This window comes from Pelodiscus sinensis, chromosome 17, assembly GCF_049634645.1.
Source record: "Pelodiscus sinensis isolate JC-2024 chromosome 17, ASM4963464v1, whole genome shotgun sequence".
Lineage (NCBI taxonomy): Eukaryota > Metazoa > Chordata > Testudines > Trionychidae > Pelodiscus > Pelodiscus sinensis.
The window spans coordinates 4047481-4074488 of NC_134727.1; the positions used below are offsets into that span (position 1 = coordinate 4047481).

A 27008-nucleotide genomic window follows, 5' to 3' on the forward strand; every position below is an offset into this window, starting at 1 on the left:
TCATTTGCGTATTTCTGGCGCAAGATGGCGCCAGTGTAGACATAGCCCTCCTGGTTTATCCCAGCCAGTCAGGACCTAGGCGCTTGGTGAACTGAGCGCTTCCGTCCAGCGAAGCGTGAGAACACGACTTCGCCCGGGCGCAGCCATGTGACCGCCTCGGGGCTGCCGTGAAGCACCTACTGAGGTTGCAAAAGTGCCCCAAAGCTCCTCCCCCCCAGCCTTAAGGGCGGAGTTTTGGGAGCGGAGGGCAGGGCCAGCAGTTGTGCACAGGGGCAGGCGACTGGCTTTTCGTCCCATTCCTCGGACTGTCAGGGAGCGAGGGGAAAGTACTCACGTTCCGTGAAGGCCTCTCACTCCTGGCTGGTGAAGAGGGGGGGCAGAGGAGTAAAGCATGGAATGCAAGTACTTTCCCCTCGCTCCCTGACAGCCCAGGGATGGGAGGAAAAGCAGGCCCTGTCCCGGTGTGCACGGCTGCTCCCGCCCTTCCCACCCCCCTGCTCCTGAAGCTCCGCCCTTGCAGTGGACAGTTATAAATAGTAACCGGAGCGCTGTGTCCCGCCCGCACCCAGCTGGGCGAATGAGGGGCTTTGCGTTCTATAAAATTGGCAGGGAGAGCAATCCATTCCAGCGTGATCACACCCGGCTCCCTCCCTTCCCCAAGGGGGTTTGCTGGGGTACAGCCTTCTTCGCCTCTTGCTACACAGCTGCTTTGTGTTGCTGTGCGCCGGTAAGCAATGGACGTGTGCCCCCCCAGAACAGGCTGCACGGCAGCTGGGTAGGCCGGGGTCTCAGCTTTCTCGTCTCTCGATGTCTGCGCCCGTCGGCGGAAGGCAAGCCGACCCAGCTACGTAAACCTGAACCCGCCTTTCTGGGTCTAGTGTACCCGCGTCGCTGCCAGGCCGAGGAAGCCCCTAGGAGAATGAAAGAACTCGGCAAGTAGAAGGGCAGCTTTCCAAGTGGGTGGGAGGAGTGAGCTGAACAGGCCCTGCTGATAGTGCTGCCTGGAGGCCCAGAGCCACACGGGCAGAGCACACAGCCGCTTGGCGGGGCGCCAGAAAGTCCCGTGGTTTATCTGTCACTTGCAGGCACCCAGCTCGGGCCGGAGCCGATACAAGATCAAATGCTTCCGTCGGGGCCAGACGCCTGCTTCTGTCGCAGGACACGTGTGCAGGGGCTATTGCCGTGAGGGGAATGGAGCTCGGCAGAGGACACCTCCCTACGCGTCCATCTCTTAGACCATGGAGTACCCTCAACCAGGCATGAGAGGGAACCAACCCGCTAGACTGTTCCCCGCTTGGCTGTTCTCCGCTAGACTGTTCCCTGCTAGGCTGTTCCTACTAGGCTGTTCTCCGCTTGTCTGTTCTCCGCTAGGCTGTTCTCCGCTTGTCTGTTCTCCGCTTGGCTGTTCCTGCTAGGCTGTTCTCCGCTTGTCTGTTCTCCGCTTGTCTGTTCTCTGCTTGGCTGTTCCTGCTAGGCTGTTCTCCGCTTGTCTGTTCTCCGCTAGGCTGTTCCTGCTAGGCTGTTCTCCGCTTGTCTGTTCTCTGCTTGGCTATTCTCCGCTAGACTGTTCCCCGCTAGGCTGGTCCCCACGCCACCAGAGGAATGGCAAGGTGGACCCGCTAGAACAGCCTAGATGACTCTGGAGGCACGGAGCCGGAGCTGCAGGACCAGCGCTAACGTCCACGTTCGGTTTCTAATGCCGTCCTCGGTGACTAGAGCAGAGGCCCTCGCTGGAGGTGGGATCGGAGTTGACCTAGCTCTAGGATGCTCTGGAGGGACCCCATCCTGAGGACTTGAGCGTGGGCTCCCTCTGCTCTAGATGCTCTTCCACAGAGATGGTCCCCTCCCCAAAGCCATTACGGCCTGACCAGACAAGCTGAACACAGGCCGGGGATGTGAGGCCCAGAGAGAGGTAAGGACCAGACCCACAAAGCTGTCTGTGGGGAGCAGGGAACCGAAATAGCTTCGTGGAACCGGGCCCAAGTAACAGAGCTACAAAGTGAAGCCAGATCTCCGTGAGGTCCATGTTTCAACCACGAGGCTCTCCTTCCCCTTCCAGAGCCTTCTACAAAAGCTGGGTTGCATGGCCCAGGAAATTGCTCTGGCTGCTAAGACTCCACACAGCCCGCTAAGGTCAGAAACCTAGCAGGGAACGGAGCAGGCCCAGGGAGCCAGCCTGCCCATAGGCCGGAGGAGTGGGCAGGGCTTAGGTGCCCTTTACCTCACCTCCAGGTTGGACGGGAGCATCCTGGCGTAATTCCTCCTTTCACTCAGGCTTTGTGAAGGGGCCAGGACGTGACCCCCCCCTCCCATTCCAGAAGCTGGTCCTGCTTCCCCTTGGCCCGGCGAACTCGCGTGATTCCACCTGGCCCCGCAACAGCAAAGGCACCGGAGACCCGCAGCTCTGGAAGTGCTCAGAGCTGCTGAGAAGGGACTCGGGAGCCCAATTCACCGCCAGGAGGTCTCTGGGCAGCATCGCACGGCCCCACCCTGTGAACCTCAGCAGGGCGGCAGCTCTAACCCTGCTGCTGAGACTTTCCTTACTGATCATGTCAGCTCTTTGAGAGGGGCAGGAGCAAGCAAACCCCGTCAGAGCCGGGAATCATAGAATCATAGGACTGGAAGGGACCTCGAGAGGTCATCGAGTCCAGCCCCCCGCCCTCAAGGCAGGACCAAGCTCCGTCTACACCATCCCTGTCAGATGTCTATCTAACCTGTTCTTAAATATCTCCAGAGAGGGAGATTCCACCACCTCCCTTGGCAATTTATTCCAATATTTGACCACCCTGACAGTTAGGAATTTTTTCCTAATGTCCAATCTAAACCTCCTCTGCTGCACTTTAAGCCCATTACTCCTTGTCCTGTCCTCAGAAACCAAGAGGAACAAATTTTCGCCTTCCTCCTTGTGACACCCTTTTAGATATTTGAAAACCGCTATCATGTCCCCCCTTAATCTTCTTTTTTCCAAACTAAACAAGCCCAGTTCATGAATGTCAATCTTCACGCCATTTACCCCCTCTGCGCCCGCCTGTGGGTACCGGAGAGCAATGTGTGAGCACGGGCTTTGGGCCTAGCTCTGCGGGCTGCTCCGCACTGACACAAAAAGGTGAATTTTTCCATTGAGTTAGCAGGATACTATTGATCCCCTCCCGCCCCAGCTGTTTAACACCTTTCAGATCCTTGGAGCTGGTTGGGTCGTAACCTAGCTAACAATCGTTTTGTGGACAGGACGGGGGGGAGGGGACGTTGCACTGATTTCACTCTGCGTCGTTAAAGAAACACACACCCAGTCACTAGAGCAGCCCTGAGTAACCCGCGTGTCGTAGTTCTGAGATCCTCAGCTCACAGGCAACACCAAGTTCTTGTAGTTCCACCCAGAATGCCCAAGAGGGGCTCGTAGCAATGGCTGAGCTCAGCCGCATGTTGGCGACGGCTCGCGAGCCTCCTGCATGGCTCTAAAAGGTCCCTTGAGACACGCTTGGCTGCAGCGTCCAGTTCCGTCCCTCTTCGAGGCCTGGTGCTGGGTGTGCGACCGGCCAGGGACCACTTTTGCATGGGGCTCTCACCCATGGAAATATGCAGATCTCTGGGGGAGAGGGGTAATGCCCGGGCAAGCTGCTGACATCTCACATCTCAAGCATGTGCCCCATCTATCTGCGGGCATTGTCTGCGCTCCATGCCCACCTGGCAGACATTGACCATAAGCCCGGCACACCCGCAGCTCGGGCAGTGGTGCAGGCAGCCTGCTAGTGAGCAATGGGACGTGCAGCTGACAGTCTCCGAGTTGCTCACACCTTGTGACAGCCAGGGCGGGCTTTAACAAGCGTGGGGCCTGATTCGCGCATGCGCTGTGTGCCCAGGGCGGGGCCCGATTCCGGGGAATCGCCACCCGGCCCTGGTGACGGCTGTCGCAGGCCCTTCAGGGTGGCTTTGAACAAGTTAGCAGAAATCTCTTGTTTTTCCGAGCCACTGAACCTTGCCCCTGGCTCCCATTTGAAGCGCATGGCTTGAAATGAGTCTTGTGTCCAGGTCTGGGCACCATATTTCAGGCAAGATGTGGAGAAATTGCAGAGGGTCCAGAGAAGAGCAGCAAAAATGATGAAAAGTCTAGAGAACATGAGCTCTGAGGGAGGACTGAAGGAATTGGGCTTGTTTAGTTTGGAAAGGAGAAGACTGAGAAGGGACATGATAGCAGTTTCCAGTTACCTAAAAGGGTGTCACAGGGAGGAGGGGGTGAAAATGGTTTTCCTTGGCCTCTGAGGACAGGACAAGACGCAATGGGGCTTAAACTGCAGCAAGGGAGGTTTAGGTTGGACATTAGGAAAAACTTCCTACCTGTCAGGGTGGTTAAACACTGGAATAAATTGCCTAGGGAGGTTGTGGAATCTCCATCTCTGGAGATATTTAAGAGCAGGTTGGACAGACACCTGTCAAGGATGATCTAGACGGTGCTTGGTCCTGCCGGGGGGGGCAGGGGACTGGACTTGATAACCTCCCGAGGTCCCTTCCATAGTGTTCTATGATTCTAAGCCGCTGCCACGAAAAACGGGATGGGAGTTACAAGGGAATTTTGAGAGTTAGGCTGTTTCTCACTCAGTTCTCCCTGGGGATTCCAAGGCTAACTGAAATCCAGGGCTTCTGGGAGCCGTAGCGGGAAGCGAGGAATAAACACTCACTGAGCGCTGAGATTGCAATGGTGTAGTGTAGCGTAACAATGGATGTGGACAAAGCAGATTGTGTAGTGCCGGGTTGGGACTCACACCAGCGCTCTTTACTGGGTCAGCTAGCAATGGTGCAGTTATCCAGGCAGACACAACCTGATTCGTGCCAGGTTATGCAGTTTATCTCAGGTAAAGGGACTGACGCATTTCCTGACTCCCAGTTCAGTGTCTTAACTGCAAGACCAAGTTTTCTTTTGCTCTGCTCATTCACTTAAACATGAGGTCCCATCCTGGACAGGGACACTTTGACTAGAGCAGCCTTTTGCTGGTCACGCAGGGCGTGCTTTGGTTGGAATATGCAGCTGGAAAATATAGGCCTTGCTCTGTATATCATTTACTCTAGCAATGGAGATGAAATACTGGATAGGGTTCTTTGACCAGTGGGATACAGTGTCTAACTGGTATCGTAATAATTCCTCCTGGCCTTAATGAGGCTGTGGTGCCAGATAATGGTTTTCTAGTGAGCGTGTAGCCATTTTGACATAGGAAACTACGTCCCCGTCAAGTCACAGCTACTATCAGGCAAGCGTCCCCTTTCTAGCTAGTCGCCAAGTCTCAGTAACTGAGGATACGTCTAGACTACAGGCTTTTGTCGACAGAAGTTTTATTGACAGATATGACAGTGTAGATGCAATAACGCCTTCTGTCAACAGAACTCTGTCAACAGAAGGCGTTATTCCTCGTAGAATGAGTTTTACAGCCATCGACAAAACTGCTGAGTTCTGTTGACGTTATGTTGACAGAACTCAGTGGCAGTGTAGACCCAGGGATAGTTTTGTCGACCAAAGTCCACTTTTGTCAACCAAACCCTGTAGTCTAGACACACCCTGAGTGCCAAAGGGTGAGGGTAGCTGTGCGACACACTCTGGTGGATGTTTATGAGAACGGCCATACTGGGTGGGAGCAATGGTCCATCGACCCCAGTATCCTCTCTTCCAACCAGGCCCGCCTATGAGGGAGTGGTATGAGGACAGGGGGCAACTGCCCCAGGTCTGGTGATTCAAAAGGGCCTTGGGCCCTGTAAATTGGGCCCTGGAAGGCTCTGGGCAACTCTGAGGGTCCCCAGGCCTGCCCCTTCCACCCAATGCCTCACCCTTTCCAGCAGCACAGAGCTGTCTGTCGGCCCCCCTGCTTATGACAGTGGCTGACGCCAGGTGCTTCTGAGAGAATGAACAGAACAGGTGACCGCTGATCCATGCCACCGTCCACTACTAACTTCTGGCAACTAGAGGCGAGACCCACCCAGAGCATGGGGTTACATCCCGGGGTGAAAGGAACTTAACATTTCTTAGAGGTACAACCCGGAGCCCTGCCAGCTTTCTCAATAGCTCCCTGCTGGTTTTTGCCAGAGCTCAGCCAGTTCTTGCCGGAGTGGCGCCAGCGCTGACTTTCCCCTCTGCTTGCCTCCCTGCCCCCCGGGGGGACGTGGCTCCCGCTGTGGGGGGCTGTCGTGCCAGGCAGGCAGACAAGGAGCCCTGAGCGCTGCGCCGGGCGGGTACGCGGGAGGCGCCAGGGAGCGGCACTGCAGGCCTGTGCCCGCGCCAGCGCGGTTCTGCGGTGGGGGCGGCGTGTACAAGGGGGGCCGGGGGGGCCCAGCTCCCCCAAGCTCCGGAGACGCCTCACGCCCGCTGGCTCCCACTGGGCCCCCGGGGTCCCTGCGCTAGGCTGGGCGCACGGGGAGCCCTGCTAGGCAGCGGGTCCTGCTCAGCCCCAGCCGGGGGGGCTCCAGCGGGGTGGGGCAGGATCGGGCCCTGCTGCCCCCAGGAGGGGCGGGGGGGGCATAACCCGGGGGGAGGGGCACGGCTGCCGCGCCCTGGCTTTGCTGCCCGCCACGTGGGCAGCGCCCCGCCCTGGCCCGCCAACAGGTCCCTCCCGCGCCAGCTGACGCCTCCCCCCCTCCCACGTGCGCCTTCCCCTTTAAGAGCCAGCGCTTGGCCTGACGCGGCATTGCTGAGACATCGCGAGAGCCAGGCCTTCCCGTCTGCGTCCCTCCCGGCGGGGGGGAACTACACACCCCGACAGGCGCCGCGCGCGGGGCGGAGGCTGGCCTGAGCTGTCCAGCCAATAGCGACGGGGAGCGCGCGGCCCGGCGGCGCCAGCCAATGGCGGCGAGCGAAGGGAAAGGCGCCGATTGGCGGAGCCGGAGGGGGTCCCGCCCCCCTCGCCTCTCCTCCCCGCCCTCTCCGGGGTCCCTCGGAAGTGATGTCACAGGCCCCATGTGAGCGGATTGCAACACATGCAGCGCGGAGAGGGGGAGAGAAGCCGGTTTCCGACGTCAGAGCCGCCGCGAGCCGCCCCCGCCGCCGCGCAGGGAGGAGCCGCCGCCGCCGGGGGGACAGCGCCTGAGGTGAGCGGCGGGCGCGCGGGGGGGCGCGCGGGGGGCCGGGCCGGGACTAACGGCTGTCTGTCCCCCGGCGCGCAGGGAGGAGGCGGAGCAGCAGAAGATGGCGGACGACCCCAGCGCTGCCGACCGGAACGTGGAGATCTGGAAGATCAAGAAGCTCATCAAGAGCCTGGAGGCGGCGCGCGGGTGAGCAGCGGCCGGGAGGAGGGGGGGGCGAGGCCCGGCCCGGCCCTGGGCCCCCGAGCGGCAGGGCCGCGGGGGGGGGGATCCTCGCGTGTCGGGGCTGCGGGCGGGCGGGCCCCGCTCGCCCCTTCCCCCCCCCCCCTCCGGCCCCGCGCCTCACGGGCACCCGGCTCCCGCTGGGGCACGCGGCTCGCTGCCCTGCCCGGAGCCGGCACCTGCCCCGCGGCTCCACCCAGACACCAGCTCGGTGACACCGGGGGGGAAGGCGGGGCCGGGGGCTGCGATGCTCACCTCACACCGGTAGCGCCTGGATCCCTTGGAGCTGCCCGAGCGGGCGTCGCCTGGAACGTGAGCTGGGCCCCTGGCCCTGGGGCGCTAAGCCCCTGGCCCTGGGGACAGTGGCAGTGGCCATGTGCTCTGCGTTTTGGTCAGCCCTGGGTGGAGACGAAGCTCCTGAAACCCGGCGTCTTCTCCGCCCCGCCGAGCGCGGGGGGACCGTGAGGTTTGCTAGTGAAGTTGCCATTCGTACCCACGCGCCGCGCCATCACTGACCGTGGGTTCCAGCCCCGGGCGCTGGAAGACACTTCCCTTTCCCCTTGCAGTTGTTCCAGTGTCACCAGCTGGGGAGAGAGTGCGGGGGCCTTGGGCTTTCTTTAGCAGGCTCTGATAATCTGTCTGAACAGGCTGTGGAAACAAAGCAGGTGCCTTGGGTGTTTCAGTTGATTTCAGCTGAAAATAAAACTCTTTGTGGTAAAGGCTGGAGTATTTTAAATGCAAACAAGTGGGGCCGGGAGGGAGAGTGAAGTGTTCCCTGTAGAGGCACAACGATAAGTCGAATTACAAAAGCGAAGCATGGAATTGATTTTTTTTTTAACAGAGAAGTGCAGTGTCTCCCTTAAGGCACTACTGGGAGCCCAGGAAATGGGTTTGTGTTGCAGTTGGTAGGTCTGAGACTTAGTTCATTAAGCCAAAGCTCTCTAGAGCTGTGTGCCCATGGAATCACCGCAGGTCTGCTCTGTTTTTCAGCACTGAAGACTAACCCTGTGCAGCTAAGGGAAGTGGGGGATAATCTGAACACTGCCTTTTCCTGGTGGCTTCAGAGCACCTTGCTCAGCATTCCCGGGGTGCAGCCCTGCTCTTCAGTGGGGGTGGAGCGGGGGACTGCCCATGGCCCATTTGTCATGTCGGCATCTAGTCTGTGGAGTATTTCTAGGCTTGTTCAGATAGATCCTCACCCAGCATTAGGACTACCTTGGATGTAAGGGCAGGCTGGAGTAAAGGCGGCTCCTGCCTTGACTTTTGCTCAGATCTGCAGTGAGCGAGGTACAGCTTTATATGCTTATCCCATCAGTCACACCGCAGGTAGGGTCTTTCCTCTTTACTGTCATAGCTGAAAAAGTGAATGACTCCCTGGGAAAGAGCGAGAGCTCCTGACGTCCCCCAAAGCTGTCAGCAAGCCCTTCTCAAAAAATGTAGGGTCACTTGCTATTATAAGCTACTGAATCTGTTTTGCCCCAGGCCTTTCTCCGTAGTTTCTGCAGCAAGTTAGGTGCAAAAAAAAAAAAAAGGGAAATTGTGTGAAGCTTCTTGAACTCTGGCTTCTCAACATTGAGCCCGGCACCCCCTTTTTGACTCTCGATCTTACGGAGATGAGATGGGGGAGGTGATACCTTTTATTGGCCCAACACAGAGCTCTTCACAACTGTACCAATCTCATATGTTTCTGAGTGTTTTTTTTTTAATCATCCTGGGTTCATGTGACCAGTCACTATATTTTTGCTGAATATCCAGTCTGTCTTCCCCAGGAGCCTGAGCTATGTCTGTACTGCAGCCTGGAGCAAACCTCCTAGCCCAATGGGAGACACGCATGCTAGCTGGGCTCAAGCTAACACTGCTAAAAATAGCGGTGTAACTATTGTAGCCCAAGCAGCAGCTTGGATGCTGAAGCCACCCAAACCCCTGGGTCTGAACTCAGGCGGCTAGCCCAAGTCTCGGTTGCAGCAGCCACGCTGTTGTTTTTAGCACACCTGCATGGCTGCCAGAGCTCTGGGCGTTGGAGCTACTGGGCAGCTCATGAGAGAGAGCGTGTTTCTTTGAGTTCAAAGGCAGTAGGCAACTCAGCAGATGGGTGGTACAGGTGTGTGCTGGAGCATCCTGTTAAACGCTTGAGAAGTGAGCCACTCTGCTCTGGGGAGTTTGGCCACCATAAGCCTCAGGAAAAAGGCAGCCTGGAAATTAGCACAGTGAACGCGGTCAAGGAAAAGGATAACCGCCTCGAAATCAAGCGTTATTGTAAAGTACCGGCCGGTAGGCTAAGAGCACTAAGGGAAGCGGTGGCTGGAGGAGGAGGCTCTTGTATGTTGGCTAATGTATAGTAAAATCCTCACACAGACAAGGCAGCCTTAACTTGAAGTTGTGCTAGTAGCTGGTCAGGGAAACACTGGAGCCTAGGATTCACATAGCTCTGCCACACGTGGTAGAACTGCAGCGGCTGCGTTTTCATTAAGGTTTTAGTTTGGCTGCGCTGAAAAGTTGTTTTCACAGCTACATTGGTCAGGCACGGGGGAGGAGAGGGAGCACACCCTCACCCACACACCTACGCCAACAAACGCTCAAGTGCAGACGCAGTTGTGGTTGGCAGAAGGAGGCTTCTGTCGATGTAGCTAATGCTGTTCCTTCACCGGTAAACGCTCCTGTGAGTATAGGTTGCACCTGCACTTGGGGTATGTCTAAAGCTACACTTGCATCGGCTCCATAGGGGCAACCTATCCTTTGTGAGTTCCCACATGATGACCAGCAAGGGTCTGAGTCTGTGATAGGGCTTTTAAAAACATGTTAAATAATAGTGTGTTGTAAAGAGCCTAGTGTAGACAGGGCAAGTTACGCGCTAATGCGTTGGTTGCAGGAAGCCACAATCCCTGTTGAACGCATTGCATCTGAGACCCTCAGATGGTGATTGATTCAGCAACTCTTCTCAACCTAGTAGCACAAAGTTCCTCATCACAAGAGGACTGAGCCAGTGGAACCGGCTTTTCCCGTCCTCGGGAGTCATTTCCTTCCCTTCTGAAGTTGGAGGACCAGCTCTGAGAATTGTAGGCTGGGTTGGTGGCAGGCATAGTCCTGGTGAAACAGTGATGCAGAGGGCAGGGACTCAGAAGCACATTAGTAAGAAGGGTGGAGAGACAGTGAATAGTAACCCAAAGCAATGCCCCAGTTCCATGAGCTGGTGTTATTGAGGTGGGTCTAGGTCTGTGCAGCGCACAGTAATTCATACACTCGTGGCGGTAAAGCTGTTCTGGCTCTTTTTTGACCTACTTGAAATCTTCAGGCGGTTCCCGAAAGGGTTCACAAGTGAGCGCATGGCCTGGGAATCCATTTATCGTGTCTGTGGAATAGAGGAAGGAAGCAGCAGGGACGTGGCCGGAACAGGACTCCATGTTTGGCACATGCTAACTAGGCAGAGGCCAGTGCAAAAGAGGGATCCTACCAGAGGTCTGGGGCAACACTTCAGAGAATACCACATCCTGGGAAGGTGGTGGAATTCCTGTCAAGGTGCTGTCCCAGGACTCTGCTCTAGCTTTGTCGTCAGCATCCGGCTAGGACGTAGCCAGTGAATCAGAAATGTCTCTTCCCTTCGGTGCTGGAAGGGAGCAGCTGTGGTTAGTGAGTGCAGACTGTCCTACCTTGCCATGTAGCTCCTTGCCTTTCTCCAAGTGGGATGAGCTGCAGGTGGATCTTTTAAAAGTTAATGAGCCAGTCTCTGTGGGGAGTGATAGGGAGGGAGAGAGGTCACCTACTGCGTATTGTGTGAGGGGACAGGCAGGGCCTGAAAGCCTAGGTACTTGTGAGTGTGGTGGCTAAACTTCTCGCCAGTGGCAGACGGGCTGGGGGCCAGGAAGATGAGCGAGGACGACGTTTAAGAGAAGCCCAACCCCGAGTCCCCTGCCGCAGCTAGAGAAAGGGAGACTGCTGAGGTACTGACCACTGAGCTGTGCCTGGTCCTTGGGAATGGGCTCTGCTTTTCTGCCAGTCTTTGGCTACTGCATCCTCGTCTCACTGACTCCTGACACTCCGGAGAGGAGCTCTCCTCTGAGCCTCCTGGCTGCTGCAGCTGGGATGGTGTCTCCTCTGTTTTGCACCACAAGCACTAAGAGCCAGTGTGTGCACAGGCTGGCTCAGTCCTGGCTTGCGCTGGGTCCCAGCATCAGCCCCCCACCCCGATGGCTCTGTACCACAAGCACTGAGAGCCGGCATGGGGGTTCGTGCCAGGACTGAGCCAGCCTGCTAAAAAATTGACTTGCAGAGCAGACGGGAGGTGTTTGTGTGTGGTCGATAAATTATTAACCAATAAGTGGGTGCTTATCGGTTAACATGAGTCAACCTCACTATGGCATCCCTAAATGCCAGATGCCCTAGAGGGAGTGAACAGAACAGGGAATCAAGTGATCCCTCCCCTGTCACCCATTTCCAGCCTCTGCCAAACAGGCTAAGGACACCATTCCTACAAATCCTGGCTAACAAGTATTAATGTACCTCACCTCCATGAATCTATCTAGCTTTTTTTTAACCCTGTTAAAGTCCTGGTCTTCACAACATTCTCTGGCAAGGAGTTCCACAGGTTGACACTGCGCTGTGTGAAGAAAAACGTCCTTTCGTTTGTTTTAAATTTGCTACCTATTAATTTCATTTAGTGACCCCCTAGCTCTTGTTATAGGAACAAGTAAATAACTTTTCCTTATTTTCTCCCCTCCAGTCATGATGTTACGGACCTCTGTCATATCCTCCCCTTAGTCTCCTCTTTTTCTAAGCTGAAAAGTCTCAGGCTTTTTAATCTCTCTTCATATGGGATCCTCAATTATTTTTATTCCACGTGATCTACGTGAAGCTCTTGTAAGGAGATGTTTCTGGTCCCAGGTCTCTTTGTATCTTATGTGTAGGAAAGTACACTGGGTGAATCCAAGGTGAGGGAAAGAGCTTGAAACTCCAAGGTGCATGCAGGAACGCCTGTGAAATAGCACCCTTTTTAGTGACGGTTTCAAAACTGGTTTTACTTGAACACTAGCGAGGTGACTTATAATTTAACAGAGGTGGTACCTAGGATGTGTTGCAGGGAGTTGCTGCTGTGTCTTGCATTTTCCTGTGGCTCATCAGGCGACTTACTGACCCGTGCAGAATGGCCCAGTTACCCGAGTAGCCTCAGGCGGACGTTGCTTTCCAGTCCTGTGCGGCACTAATTGAAATCCATTCTGGGTAATGACACTGTCAGAGCCGGGAGGGAGGGAGTCAAATCAACACACAGCCTTTTGGTGCATGCTTGTAGTAGAGCTGTGAAAATGCATGTCATTAAGTAACCATGCAACCACTGAATGTTTCAGTGGTTACCCGTCGGCTTCCGTCTACTGCCCCCCTGCTACTGCCTCTGTATCAGAGGCAGCAACGGGGGGTGCTAGGCAGCTCCCAGGAGCCTGCATGTAACCATTAATGTTAACTGATAAGCTGAGGCGGCCCCTTATTCCTTTGTAACCCTTTGGACATTAGGTGAGAAACTGCACACGCTTTGTGTGAAGGGTGGGTCTGAGTGGGAGATAGAGGCCGAGTGATTAGCGAAGTTAAGTTAGAAGAGAAGGATTACAAATGCAGGGGCTGAGGGTGTAGATGGGAACATATGGTTGGGAACAAAGGGGTCTAAGGTGATGGGGAGGGAGGAGAGGATGGACACTGGAAATAGCAGAGGCAAAGAGTGTGCCAGTATGGGAAGGCAGGAAGGGAAAGCAAACGGAGACGAGCTGCGTTTTAAAAAGATGAGATAGAAAGTTGGCATCAGGACTTTGGGAGAGGAGTGGGGCCATATGCACATTGACTGTGGCTACTTTCGAAGCCCTGCAGTTCCTCCCTCCCTGGGCTAGGGGTTTGCATGTCTCTCACAGTGCTCTTGAGGCTAGGTCAGGCTTGCGGAGTGTTACCTGGTGTGTAGCAATGGGGTAAGAGTGCTCCCGTCTGCCTGGGCTCCAAGCATTCAGCTTTAGGCCTGGTTCTCACTCGCTGCAGCCTCTCCCACACTGATCAGAGCAGTCTGGGATCGTAAAACGGGGGGATCGCCTTTAAACCCCTTTTGCCTGTTCTTGCATCTGAGTAGGGAGCTATTCACTGGAGGAGTGCCCCAATTCAGCCTGAGCGTGTGTGGAGGTGAACAAGGCCAGACCCCAAATATTAGGCACTTATCCGCCAGGAATACTTGAGGGGATTTGCCTGACCGAAGGGGAAATAAGCCGCTTGTCTTGGGCTGAGGGTCCAAGGGAAGTCTGCAGCATGTGAGAAGCGTTCCGTGGTTGCTGTTTCTCCCGACGGCTCACCTAAGTCTGCTCTTGAATTGAGATGTTGCTTGGCTTCCAAGGAGTTGTCTGGCTATTTCCTGCTCTGAGAGACGAGAACAGTGCATGGAAAGGTTACACGACGGGTGGTGATAATTATTGACTTGAAGGAGCTTTAGACTCCATAACTTAAGTTTCCTGTCGTCATCGCCTAATTGCTGTCGCATCCCTCAGCTTTTTGGAGTCTGTAAATCTCTGCCGTGGCGTGTGAGATCCTGCTGCTCTGAGCTCGGCAGAGGCTATTAGCAATTGTCCTCCCAGTGAGATGTTGCAGGTTAGCAAGAAAGTTTCTTCTTGAAGAAAAGGCAGGGGACTAAAACTGCCAGGCCGCATGCGTGCCTCATGTCCGTTTCCCTTGTTCCTAATACACTGGGCCTGCTAATAGATCCCATAGTGCTTCAAGCTTAGAGGCCCCAATGGCCACAGACTTCCTTACCTTCTGGTTACTCGTGTGCTCTGAATTCTGATGGGTTGTTGAACAGAGGCTGGAGAGAGGGCCATGTATGTTGTCTGAGTTGGCCCTCTCTTCGGAAGAGAGGGGTATTAGCAGAAAGACTGTGCAGGGTATGGTGCTTTTGAAGCAGCCAAACTTCAACTTGGATTAGAACATGGATTTGCATCCCTGCCCACCCTGGCTAATAGCCATTGAACGTTCTCGCTTTCGTGAATATCTCGGGTTCTTTTTTTGAACCCTGTTACAGTCTTGGCAAAGAGTTGTCCATGTTGACTGTCGAAACGCTTCCATTTGTGTTAAACCTGCTACCTATTAATTTCATTGGGTGGCTCCTAATTCTTAGGCTCTGAGGAGTAAATGGCATTTTCTCCATGAGTCATAAGTTTACAGATCTCTATCCTATCCGCTCGTCTCTTTGCCAAGCTGAAAAGTCCCAGTCTTCTGATCTCTCTTCACAGGGAAGCTGTTCCATACCCCGGTTACTTTTGTTTTCCTCTTGTGCAGGTACAAACCTTTTCAAATTCCAGTATATTTTTTTCTAAGATGAGGTGACCACATCTGCACAGTATTCAGAGTTGGGCCTTCCATGGATTTGTAGGGGCAGCAGTATTGCCTGTTTGTCTATCCTTTCCCTAATGATTCCCAACATCCTTAGCTTTTTTGGCTGCTACTGCAGATGTTTTCCTATCAGCAGTGACTCCAATGTATTTAGTAATGTGTGTTGTTGCCTAGCTGTGCACATAAGTTACTTGGACTCTGGCCCTTGTGTTGTCCTTAGGCTTAGTGGCTGCTGGTCACCGTGGGAGCGGGTGCTAAGGCAGCCGTGTACACTTTTGCAAATGGGAGCTTGCCTTCTGCAGTGTCCCGGAATTACACAATTGTGAATCATGGGCAGGGTGTCCGACACCCCTGCTGTAGCCAGTCTGCCGGGGTAATCCAGGAGGAACTGATAACTGTAAAGGGAGCCGGCGATTTGCCCACCAGTGATTGGAAACTCTCCTAACCGGGATTCGCTGGTCTGACAACACCCAATGTCGGGGGGGCCAGTGGCAGGGTCCAGAGAGAACCTCCCTGGGTCGGGCAAAATCCCTTATCCAGGACTGGTTAGGTCCCAAGGTTGCAGACCAGGGGGGTCCAACCTGTACCTTCCTTGCCTGTCAAGTCCATGAGAGCGTGTGCAGCTTTTTCCTTCCCTTGCTGATACCTACAGACAGTCTAGGTGTGTGCCTGGCTTTCACAGCTGATGCGTTGGCAGTCAGTGTAAAGAACTCTGAGGAGCGTCTAATTGCCAAGCTGTAATGCGTCTAGCTTTGGGAAGGCTGTGCCATGTGATGTCAAGGGGAGAAACCTTCGGCGTGACCTTTGGTGGCTGGGTGGCCTATAATCTTCCTTCACAATGGCATGAATCCCTCCCAAGCAGCATGGTTCCTGCCCAGCACCTCATTCGCGACTAGCTCAGGCCTGGAACTGACTTCTCTGAAGGATAAGCTCCCAGCAGGAGGTGGGAGTGGCAAGCTGAGCTGGGGCACCTTGCTGTCTTGCTGGTGAGTGCTTTGCAATCCCTTCGCTTTTCTTCATGTCCCCGAGGCTCACACATCTGAATATGCAAATACGGCCTTGTTTTGCTTCAGTCATTCTGGACACGTCTTGCACCAAGCTGACTGGCCCAGGATCGTAGTGCAGCTAAAATCTTTTCAAGTCGGGAAGTACAGTAACCGGTGGCAGAACTCAGTCTGCTTGTGGGTCGGCAGCGTCCATGCGGGTTAGTCGCAGACCTCTGCCTCGCTGCTCCGGGGAGCTCTGGCGCTCCAGGCCCATGAGGTTCCCCTCGAACGTGCCCATACGTCGATGCTCTGAAAGCCTCTGCTGAAAGGTGGCCGCGCAGTGGCAGAACTGCATCCTCCTCAGCCCCCTACCCGTGGAAGTATGAGAGGTACACGACCTGGTTCTTCTGTCACCGCCTCCTGCCCCCGGAGAGGAGCTGGGAGTGCTGAGTGCAGGAGCCAGGCCGGGCAGCAGGCCAGCAGCTGCCCAGGGGAAGCGTTGCCTGGTGCTCAGTGAGGTGCTGCACAGCCTCCCCTCTGCTTCTTCATTCAGCGCCCTCCTGTCGCCACCCTGGGGGGCTGAGGTCTCCCCTAGGCTGGAGCGGATCCCTCCTGGATGAGGATCTTGCCACTCAGTGTGTCTGGTGACTACCTGCCAGATCTCCCCCTCACGTTCCCCACAACAATCCTCGGCGGGACACAGGAAGGTTAGATTGGCCGATACCAGTGGTCCTTGGCGTGCCTCATCTGGCACATAGGCTGAGTGTGAGTTACAGGGTGGAGGGTGGATCACATGACATTTTGCCTGTTTCTCATTGGCTGAGACCACCTCAGGAAGGGTCAGTTCCATACAGAATATTTGCACTTCCCTCCTTGAGGGTTGTTACTCTCTGGCAGCTGATTGTACTGAGGCTGAGCCGGGGCTGTCTGTTCTTGGGTATGTTTCCCAGTGACACTGGCCTAGCCAGACCTGTATGGGGTTGGGGAGTGGCTGCTGGAGACGGCCTCCCCTTGTGTGTGGCAGTTCTGCTGCTAGCCCTCCTTGCATGTGCTGCAAAACGTGGCTTCCGGAGTGCGGCGTGGGCGGCAGAGCGCTGTTGCTGACTAGAATCGGGGCATTGCCTCGTGGAGGGTGACTGTAGGCAGGACAGTAGTGTGTGTGTGTGGGGGTGTGGGGGGTGTGTGTGTGTGTGTGTGTGTGTGTGTGTGTGTGCGTGTGTAAGTAGGTTTAGCAAGAAAACCAAGACTCTGCGACTTTGCAGTTTATTTGTGCGAGTTCCCGTTGAAGAGCACCCGTCCGAGGTGCCAGGGTTGGTTGGTTCCTGGAGGGTGGTGGCTGTCCCCTGGGGGGCTTGAACCCGCAGCCTCTGGCTCCATCCAGCACTCTGAGCATAGGGATGTAGCGGTCAAGTCAAGCTTCTCTTCCTCCAATCCTGTGATGCCCAGCCACACAGCCAGGATGTATTGTACATTCCCACTAACACCAGCCCTAGCTCGCACCGTCTCTGCTTTCGGCCAGGAGGGTCGGCAAATTGAGGCTATTTTAGCCCTTGGCTGGGCAAAGGAGTCTGAGGACTGCCAGCAGCTCCTGAGTGGGAGGCGGGGGTCTCCTTGCAGCTGTAGCAGCACGGCGTGAGGAGCGCAGGGGCAGTGTCCAGTCCGAGTTTCCAGTATCACATATAGGCATTATCCTGCCTTTTCTGAGCCTTCATCAGCCACTGATGTGGTATGGCTTGTTGGTGAATCCAAATCCCGCCTCGGCAAGATGGCCGCCTCTGGGAGACAACCCGAATGATAATGGTAGTGAAAGTATCAGTCTCGAAGTCCAAAGGGCAGCTCGATCCAGTGTGACACGCTGCTGGCCAGTGAAGGTTCGCATGGTGGCTGTGACCGGAAAAGACCCGCCAGAGCCCAGCTTTGCGTCCCGGCATAGCCAGACCAAGTGGTCTAAAATGGCTGCTCTGGAAGTTCCACGGTTGCTTCATACGAGAGCCCAGAAGGCGTTTTTTCTGCCCCCCATGGATTCCACAACAGTCCCCATGAGGAGATGAGGCACCGAGGGGGAACTCCGACTGGGAGGTACAAGAGGGCTCCTGTCCACACTGTATGTTTGGCTGGTCGTGCCCTCCACCGCTTGGCAGGAGCACGTCCTGTGGTCCTTACTTCGTCTGGTGCAAAGGGCCTTAGTACCATGCTTCTAGCAGGTCTACTATAGCTGTTATTGTGGCTCACTAAATTCAGAGGGGACCTCTTAAAATCACTGCAGTCTTCAGCTAAATGAAGTCCCATGTGTATCTGAGTAGGAGGGAATCTCTCTTCAGTTCCATCCTTTCATGGGCAGCTCTCGGGGGAAGGTAATGGGGAGGCGGTTCTAGCTGGAGCTTTAATACTGTGGTGCATACTTAGCAACCAGTCTGAACACCCCCTAAATCCTAACAGATTTCCTGTCCTGTGCCAAGGCGTTGCTGCTTAGAGGAGCTGTATTGTAAACCTTGATTGTGGCAAACACTTCATGGTAGAGCACAGCTGTTCCCGGCTGTGGTAAGGGGTTCGCGCCTTGCCACGTGCCATCCAGGCAGCAACTACAGCTGCATAGGCAATGTAAGTAGTTGGACTTCGTGCCCCTGTTAAAACAGCGTTCCTACCTGGATTCACAATTGGCGTGCTTTCCTGCTCCTCATTTCAAGAGCAAGTCTGTCTAGAGCACACAATTGGTACTGCAGTCAGAGCCCAGCAAGTCACAGGATACGCAGAAGTGTCTTCTGGTGCTGGGGCAGTCCGGCGGTGACAGTAGGGTCGCTAGTAAACGTGGTGGTTCTCACTGCAGTGATAGGCCCTGTATCTCTCACACGGGTTTCAGCGCTTCTCACAGGCAGGACTTTGGATGTACAGGAATGGCCTGGCTGTGCGGGTGCATGAGTCTCAGCTGTGTAATCTGCTTTCCTGTGGTAAGCTCTTGCTGATGCAGGTGAGTTCTGTCTCACAATCTTATTACTACTGACAGCCACAGCTGGCCAGAGTCACCCCACGCTGGCTGTGTACATGTTCCTTTGAATTGGAGTCTTACTGGATTCCTCATCGTTTTACGTTGTTCGCTTCTGTAACTTAATACTAAGGGTTCTGGCGCTCAGAAGCATTCATGAAACCCGGCTGGAGTAAGTGAAACTCTTTCGGAGCAAAGCAAGTCACTCTGCCCCCAGAATGTCAGGACTTTGTGCATTTGGGCTGGCTATTGCCCTCCCCGGCTGTCTTTATGAAAATCATTGGCTTGCTTTTACTCCCTTACCCAGCAGATGGTAGCAGAGGGCTCGACAAACTAAGAGGACCGGCCTAGTCCTTGTAGTGTCTGGCGGAGGTGGCTCAGGAAACTGGCAAATGACGCTTCAAGAACTGAACTGGCTGCCCTGCCGAGTCCCCTTCCAGCTCAAGCAGAGCGCTGCCTTTCTGATGCCAAACCGCGAGCTTGCTGCCTCCCCCGTGTCTGCAGGAACAGGGCATCATGGCACGGCTAGTGGGGAAACGCGTCCAGTCGGGAAGCACGTAACGTGCTTCCCTGTGAATAGGGGAGCAGAATTCGCTGACGTGCTGGGTATAAAGCAGAGCATTGAGGGGACTCAAATGTGAGCGTGAGCCAAGCAGCACGATGTGCATTTCCTGGCCTCTTCGGGTGCCTTTGCTGACTGCCTAGCAGCCCCTAAGCCTCTGCAAATCTAGTTGTGTGATGCTGGCCAGGGATGGTGGGAAGACCCCTGCCGACTTGCACGTTTGTCTGTTTTGGAGGAGGCTGAGAGTGGTTCATCACACCGGGATTTCTTACTGCGATCTTCAGTGGGTTTTATAGGTGGCACGGTAATTGGACACAGTACTGTAGTTTCCTCTAGAACCATAGCCACGGGGTGTGGCCCAAACGGTGTCACGCTAGTGTGAACTTGGATGGGTAATCAGGCACGCAGCAACTTACTGGTTAGCCCTATCGACTAGTAGCATCCCTCCCCGCCTGCCGCTCTGTATTTTACGGCACAGGGAAGCCGGCTCAAACACTGGGTTATTCCCTTTTATTAAAGACCCACGGAGCAGGGAATAATCCAGCGTCTGAGCCGGCTTCCCTGTGTTGTAAAATGCAGAGCGCAGATGGAGAGATTATGGTGTGAACCGGTGTGAGCCAGACTGTGCTAGAACTATCTCCCCTTATCGACTAATCAAGGAGTCGATAGATTTTTTTTTATCGGCTACTCGATTAGCAAATGAATCACATTTTAACATTCTTACTCTTCATTGGTTGAAGAAGCTGCAGCTGTGATGGATGCTCTCAGACCTGAGCACCAACCAGGCCAGTAGGCACATGTATGGCTCTTCCTTAGTGCTCTTGCCACATTTTGTTCTACACTAGGCCACCTTCCTCCCTAGGATCTCTTCCCATCAGTGGAGGAGGGGGAGCAAGTCTTGTGTGAAATCTCCGGGACTCCGCTGTGAGAGGAGTGCACACCGTGTATGGACCTGAACATGGCAAAAAGCCTTTCTCCCTGTTGGAGGAATATTTTTTTTTAATGCAAGCCACAAATCAGTTGTCTTTAACTGATAATGTGCTGTAGGGAGAGCTATAGTCTCCAACCAGTAGGAGCTAAGAAACTGTGCTGGGGCTGGGGGCCATGTGTGAAGCAGAGCGCCACAGGGAGCAGCCGGCCGCTTTGAGCGGTCTGGGGCTGCTGGCAGGCAGAGAAGCCTGCTGCAGGGGTGCTGGCCAGGAGCTGCTTAAGTAGGCACCTCCCAGCCAGAGCCTGCCTCTGGCATCCCACCCCTTCCTTGTCCCCCAGGTCACCACCCAGGCCACCTCTCCTCCCCCAGGTACAACTCCCAGATGATGCATTCCCCTCTTACACTCCTCTCCTGCATCCATACCCCTCCCAGACTCTTCACCCCAATCGCCTCCTTCACCCAAACTTCCTCTCAGACCCCACTCTCTCCTGCACCCCAGTCTCCTACCCTGAGCTCCCTTCTGCACCCAACCTCTGCCCCAGACCCTGCGCCCCCTCCATGGGAGAGTGCAGCCCTTGACCTCTTTCCAAAATCTTGGAGTGGCCCCCATGAAAAATTATCGTCCACCCCAGTCTAGTAGCTGCATCCCACTTGCATGCGTGTTTCAAACTTGTTGCTTTCAAATGGCTTCCATGGTTGTGTGAGATGGGGCAGGGCTTCTAGTTACTCTGTGAACTGTTCTTTCCGGAGTCCCTTTCCCTTTGGACTTGTCTAAAAACTGACATGGAAGGAGGCTCCGAAACCAGCTTTGGATCTTGCTCTTTGTCCTGGAAGAACAGAACTGATTAAAAAAACCACCGTGCGGGAAGAAGGGGTTGGACGGTTCTCGTTTGCCTTGCAGTGTTCACGCCCTTAGCTGCAACAGGCCCAGGGTGCAAGATGCTGACCCAGATGCTGGTTTGTGTACCTCACCAGTCTGGTAGCAGCGTCCCAGTAAGGGAGCCAAACAAGGAGAATGAGCAGTGTGTGAATGGGGAGGTGACACACCCTTTTTGTCCAAGCATTGTTCATACCAATGACATTCGTGTATTCTAAGTAAAATGTGCTGTCTTAATTCCTGGGATTAACCCCATTTTATTTTTCTTCCTCAGCAATGGCACCAGCATGATTTCGTTGATCATTCCCCCCAAAGACCAGATTTCACGAGTGGCAAAAATGTTAGCAGATGAGTTTGGTACCGCATCAAACATCAAGTCTCGAGTGAATCGCCTTTCAGTGCTGGGAGCCATTACATCTGTACAGCAAAGACTTAAACTCTATAACAAAGGTAACACGTGGCCCCATGGCTGCACGTTTTCCCAAGGCAAACTGTCCTTCCTTAGCCATTTGCTTGGGCTTTTACAGCAGGCTGGCCAAGGCAGACCCTAAGTTCTTCAAGCACGTTGTCTGTTGCTGCCTCTCGCCATCGATGCGTTGAATTGCTCAAGGGGTTTTAAGCAAGTCGGACTTGGGTGGGGAGGCCCAGTTCTGATTGTTGACAGCTTTGTGGGTTCTTCAGTGTGAAATCCGTACTTGCCTGCTTAACCTGGCCCTGGTTGATCTGTGGCCCCCTCTGTATGAAATGACAAATGGGCGAACAGGGGAGAAGGTAAAGCCTGCCGTCAAGGTGTACCCTGGAAAAGGGTCTGCTTGTGCAGCCTCTCTTCAAGCAAGTGGTGTGATTCCAGTAGGACTGTGTGCACACAAGGGCTGCGAGATCGGACCGGATTTGGAGAGCTGCCATGTAGGAATCGATAGTCTTTATGGGTGATACCGTTCAACCCTCTCCCAGGTCTTCCGTTGTGTAAATACTTGCTTTCTAGCGGGGATGTGAAAGGTTCACCAGTAAGCATCACCCTTAACGGCCACTGCTTGCCAGTTCCACTTAACCAGTGAGGGCTGGAGCAACGTCCCATCTGTTGTGGACAGGGGCTGCTCCTGTCCACCGTGGGCCCGGGCACATCGCGGGCAGGGGGCTGCTGCAGCCCCCTTAATTGGTTAACCGGGTCAGTTAACCAATTACATGGGGTTTTACATCCCTACTTCTAGCTGGTTTCAGACAGAATGGGAAGTGACTGTGTAGGAAGGAGTCCTGCAGAAAGGAATCTAGGGGGCACAGTGGGTCGCAAGCTAAATAGGAGTCAGCAGTGTGATGCTGTTGCAAAAAAGGCAAACCTGATTCTGGGGTGTGTTAACAGGAGCATGAGCATTACAGAATTTTTCTATTCTACTCTGCGCTGATTAGGCCTCAGTTGGAGTATTGTGTCCCGTTCTGGGCACCACATTTCAAGAAAGATATGGAGAATTTGGAGAGAGTCTAGAGAAAAGCAACACAAATGATAAAAGGTCTGGAAAATAGTACCTATGAGGGGAGGCGGAAGTAATTGGGTTTGTTTAGTTTGGAAAGGAGAAGACTGAGAGGGGACATGATAGTGGTTTTCAAGTACCTAACAGGGTGTTACAGGGAGGAGGGAGAAATATAACAGCCGGTGATCTAAATTGTGGTGCTTTGTGTGTCCTTTACAGTACCTCCAAATGGCCTGGTTGTTTACTGTGGAACAATTGTGACAGAAGAAGGAAAAGAAAAGAAAGTGAACATTGACTTTGAGCCTTTCAAACCAATCAATACATCGTTGTATTTGTGCGACAACAAATTCCATACGGAGGTAGGAGAGATCCTGGACTGCTCACGGGTCTTGCCGTAGCCAAAGCATCATGATGCATTTCAAACAGCTGTGCTGGGCTTGCTGAGTAATTCCTATCGTACGTGTGGCCAGACGTCCCAGAGAAGCAGACCTTAAGAGGAAACCAGCTCTGTGTATTTGGTGTGGGCTAGAAATGCATGCTGTGTGCTGGGAGGGGTTTTGTGTGGTGAGGTCCCAAGTTCCCGGTGCCTCGGGAGCTCTGCTGCAGATGAACTTAATAGCCCGAGCGGGTATCAAGTGTGTCTAATGCACAGTCTTCTCTGGGGAGTTGGTGGCAGGCCTTGTCTAGCATCCCTGACAGCTGTGCTGGAAGCCGGGCTTAGTAAAAGGTCGAGATGCCTCTGGTTTTGTGTCACTAGTTCTCGTGTAGGTCTTGCTGCCAAACTTGCCTTGCTCTTGCCAAAGGGAGTGGAGCAGCATGTTGGATGAGGATTGCCACGCATGGGCCCATGCCGCTTACGTTTATTCATTCAAACCCAAGAGCATGGCTTTGCATTGATGGGTACTATAAGCCTAGTAATAATATATCTGTGTATCTGTTTGAATGACCGATAACTAGAAAAAGGTATTGATCCGTTACCTTCTCCTGGGGCATAAGCACGTCACGATGGAGTCTCCTTCCGGTGCCACCGTCCCTTAACGGATCAGCATATTTCTCCCTTTCCGTATTCTGGCCATCCAGTCAACGTTGTTTTACATAACCTATCCTGCATGTTTGAGGAAACCTCACTTCCCCTGCCTTTATTGTCCAGGCTATTTTCATCTCTATCCCAATTGGTTTACTTACTCTGGTCATACCGAGGCAGGGACTTTCCTGTTTCGTCGGTGTCTTTGTGTGTTCTGTGCTGATTAACTTCCTCTTACCTCTGGCCTTTCACCTAGTACAAGCCTCACCTTTATCCTGCATGTCACTGAAAGCTGCTGTAAACCTGTCCATAAAGATGCATTAAGCAAGCAACACTCAAGTCAAGCAAAGACTAGGCTGAAGCCAGGTAGCTTAGCAGGGGTATTACCCTGGCCTGTCTAGAGGCCTTTTCTGTGTGATCCATGCGCATGGCACTTCTAGCAAGCCCTATTCTGTCCTCCAGCAGCAGAGAGTCCCTTCCTTCCCAGGCCACTGCCTCACTGAGTCATACCAGTGACTTGGGAGGCAGATGGCAGCTGGTGGAGAACAGTGAGGCAGGAAGGAACGTGGCCTGCAGGCTCAGTCTTCACTTTGCACGGGCCGTCTGTCAGGTTGCACCATGCGCTTGTGAACTGTACTGCCTCATTCCGCAAATACTTTGCTGGCCTCTAATATGAGAGCATGCGCCTGAAGCAGGAAGTCCGTATTCTGACCATGTACATACCTGTGGCTGGAGTCTGATCACACATGGATTGTCCCATCCAAATGAAAAGGTCCATTACCAGCCTCCTAGGGATTGTAAGTGCTCTGGGGTAGGCGTTGTCTCTGTCTGTCGGTCTGTATGTACCTTCCCTTTGGGGTTATACTGGTGGGAGAGCTCCCAAACACGCCTTTAGCCTGCCAGGAGTTGATGGGACACCAGCCTGCTGTCCAGGAGAGACAGGGCTGCTCAAAGCTCCAACTCACAGCTGGGGAAAGAGACCGTATGGAAAAAGGGGAGGGAAAACATCCCAAAAAAAGCAAACCTAGGGATGTGGGAAAGACCAGGGATACAAAGGCCTGAGCCATAGCAACTCCTCCAGCAAGTAGTGCGGGGACCCTGAGTCTTGAGAGGGGAACAGTAGTCCGCAGTCTGTCACCAGCATTAGGGGTAGAACCGTCGGCGTCAGTGGGCTGAACCCTTCTGAAAACCGTCGCTGCAGCCCAGCAAATAACTGGAGCGGGCATTGCATCGTTTGCTTTCAAACTGTAATAGCTGCAGTCATTGACACAGTCATGGTGCCTTGTTCCTTGGCCGGTCTGCTTTCCCTGTCCTCACTGAGTAGATGCTTAGTTCCAGTTTGCCTAGCTTGGTTTGTCGCACAGTGGTGCATGTGGAAAGAGGGCTGCAGTCAGTTCTGCCGGGCCAGTGAGATCCACATGCCACAATTGCTGTTCATTTTGATGCGTAAAGTGGAAGGTGCAATCCTTCCTTGCTCCTGGGATACAGGAGGTGGAACCTTTATCTTGGCAAACGAGTGGATGGCGATCATGGAGCAACAAGAGCCTTTTTAAAATGATGGCTAAAAAGGGATGAAACCCAGGCTGCAAGAACAGCCTTACAGAAGAGCAACACGCCCTTTCGTTGGGCTCTCTAAGCAGGCAATAGAATGCATGGCAGAGCATCAATGAAAGGGAAATGACTGACTATTGGATACTTATTTTTAAACCAGAATAAATCAAGAACACACAATTCTAGTCCCCAGATTCTAGTCCCTTGCCTTTTGGCAGTCATGAGATCTGATAAGATTTACTCCCGCTATTTTATTGCACCTGAGAAATTGAAGTCACTTCCCAAGAGGAGTTTGAACTCTGAAATCTGTCTCTAATGGATTTACAATGACTCTTTGATACCTGGGCTGGAATGCTACTCCTGATCTCCCAACTCACTTGGCACTGCCCCGTTAAATAGATTGCAGTGTAACATGCCGTTTCTACTACCACTACTCATAAATTAATAAAAAAATATTTGTTTGCCACGGTCCTCCCATTAATACCATTTATTTCCCTGGTGCTTAACTCAAAATCCACAGGCTTGATTGTTCTTTTGGATAAAGGTAACTGATGCGTTTTGTTCCAGCTGTTCATTCTAATAATTTCTCTGGAGGACGTGCAGAGAGTTGAAGCCACTTGGTAGCAAGTGAACAGCATCACTTCCAGATTGCTGAGAACCTGTCACATTAATATGAAACTTCGGGTACCGGTTACAGATTCTGAAATTCCTGCAATAGGGCAAGAAATAGTCGAACTTCAAATGTGAATCTTTGCTCCCTGGCTGCTTGAAACGTTCCTCCCTGTGATCCAGGAACAAACAGCGGAAGCAGTTTTTGGAAGGAGGCAACTGACAAGTCCTAGTCAGTGAGCAATGATTATAAGACTTGCTGGCTCCGAAGGGAGCAGCCAACTCGGAGGAATCCCCTGCTAAACCTTCACTGCAGGAGGAAGATGTCATGGCTCTGTCCTCCTTCAACCCATCGCTAATACATCAAATCCTGTTACAAATGATCCTGTAATCTGCAACACTGTGGTTTTATCATAGTTGGCCTGGATTTCATGATTGTCAACATTGAGAGACTGTCTGGTAGACAGATGTGATCATGTTGACTCTACTTGGTAGCTTCAGCGCTAAGGCTCTGGGGACTGATACAGTAAAACCCAGCAGCATTACACTGATAGAGCCGACTTGGAGGACCCAGTGAAACATAAGCCCCTAGACAGGAACATGAGGAAAAGGAGTACAGCTTCCTTTCCACACAGCTAAGCAGAATAGGAATTTAACGTGGAAAGCTAATTTGGGTACACAGAGATAACCCTCCAGTTTTTTCTGAGGGTTACCCAAGGTGCTGACCAAGACCACTGCAAATAAGGGAGAACTTGCATCTAACACACAGCATCAGCACCTTGCTCTAGCACTCAGTAGTACAGGGCACAAGACAGTAACCAAGAATCAAGCGTTTTCTTGGGTATTTGTGTCAATTTCACCGTGGCTGCCTCAAAAATGTCCATGGCCGCCAAACTATTGTTGTAATGATCTGTGTTGTGCGTGGTGGTCTCCCTTAACGAACTGCTGCTCTGCTTAGTCATCACACCGATCAGCTGGTTGGTTGGCTGATGGCATTTATTGCTAATTGTGTTGTGTTCCCGTTTCAGGCTCTGACAGCACTACTGTCTGATGATAGCAAGTTTGGTTTTATCGTAATAGATGGTAGTGGCGCGCTCTTTGGAACTCTTCAAGGAAACACAAGAGAAGTCCTGCACAAGTTCACTGTGGATCTCCCAAAGAAGCATGGTAATGCAATGTAACAAACCTTAAATGCCTCCCACGGAAAGGGAACGTGGAGGCGCAGAGAAGAGTGGAAAGTACAGTTAACGATGCAGTGTGTGTGTAATTCTACACCTTGGAGAAATATCTAGCTGACTTAGACAATGAAATATTAAGAGACACAGATACATGTGAAAGAATGAAACCAGTAACATCCAAATCCTGCAATTCATTTCTCTGCCATC

General features: G+C 53.3%; 1 protein-coding gene across 1 annotated transcript in view; it reads left to right on the plus strand.

Moving 5' to 3' along the window:
• Positions 1-6913: 6913 nt before the first annotated feature.
• The window catches only part of ETF1 (eukaryotic translation termination factor 1), a 30632-nt gene continuing 10537 nt past the window's right edge, over positions 6914-27008 (plus strand). The window contains exons 1-5 of the mRNA XM_075900139.1: positions 6914-7068; positions 7144-7251; positions 21245-21420; positions 22659-22798; positions 26652-26790. Coding sequence (XP_075756254.1) covers positions 7166-7251; positions 21245-21420; positions 22659-22798; positions 26652-26790 — 541 coding nt within the window. The 5' untranslated portion in view covers positions 6914-7068; positions 7144-7165. The remainder of the gene's footprint in view (positions 7069-7143; positions 7252-21244; positions 21421-22658; positions 22799-26651; positions 26791-27008) is intronic.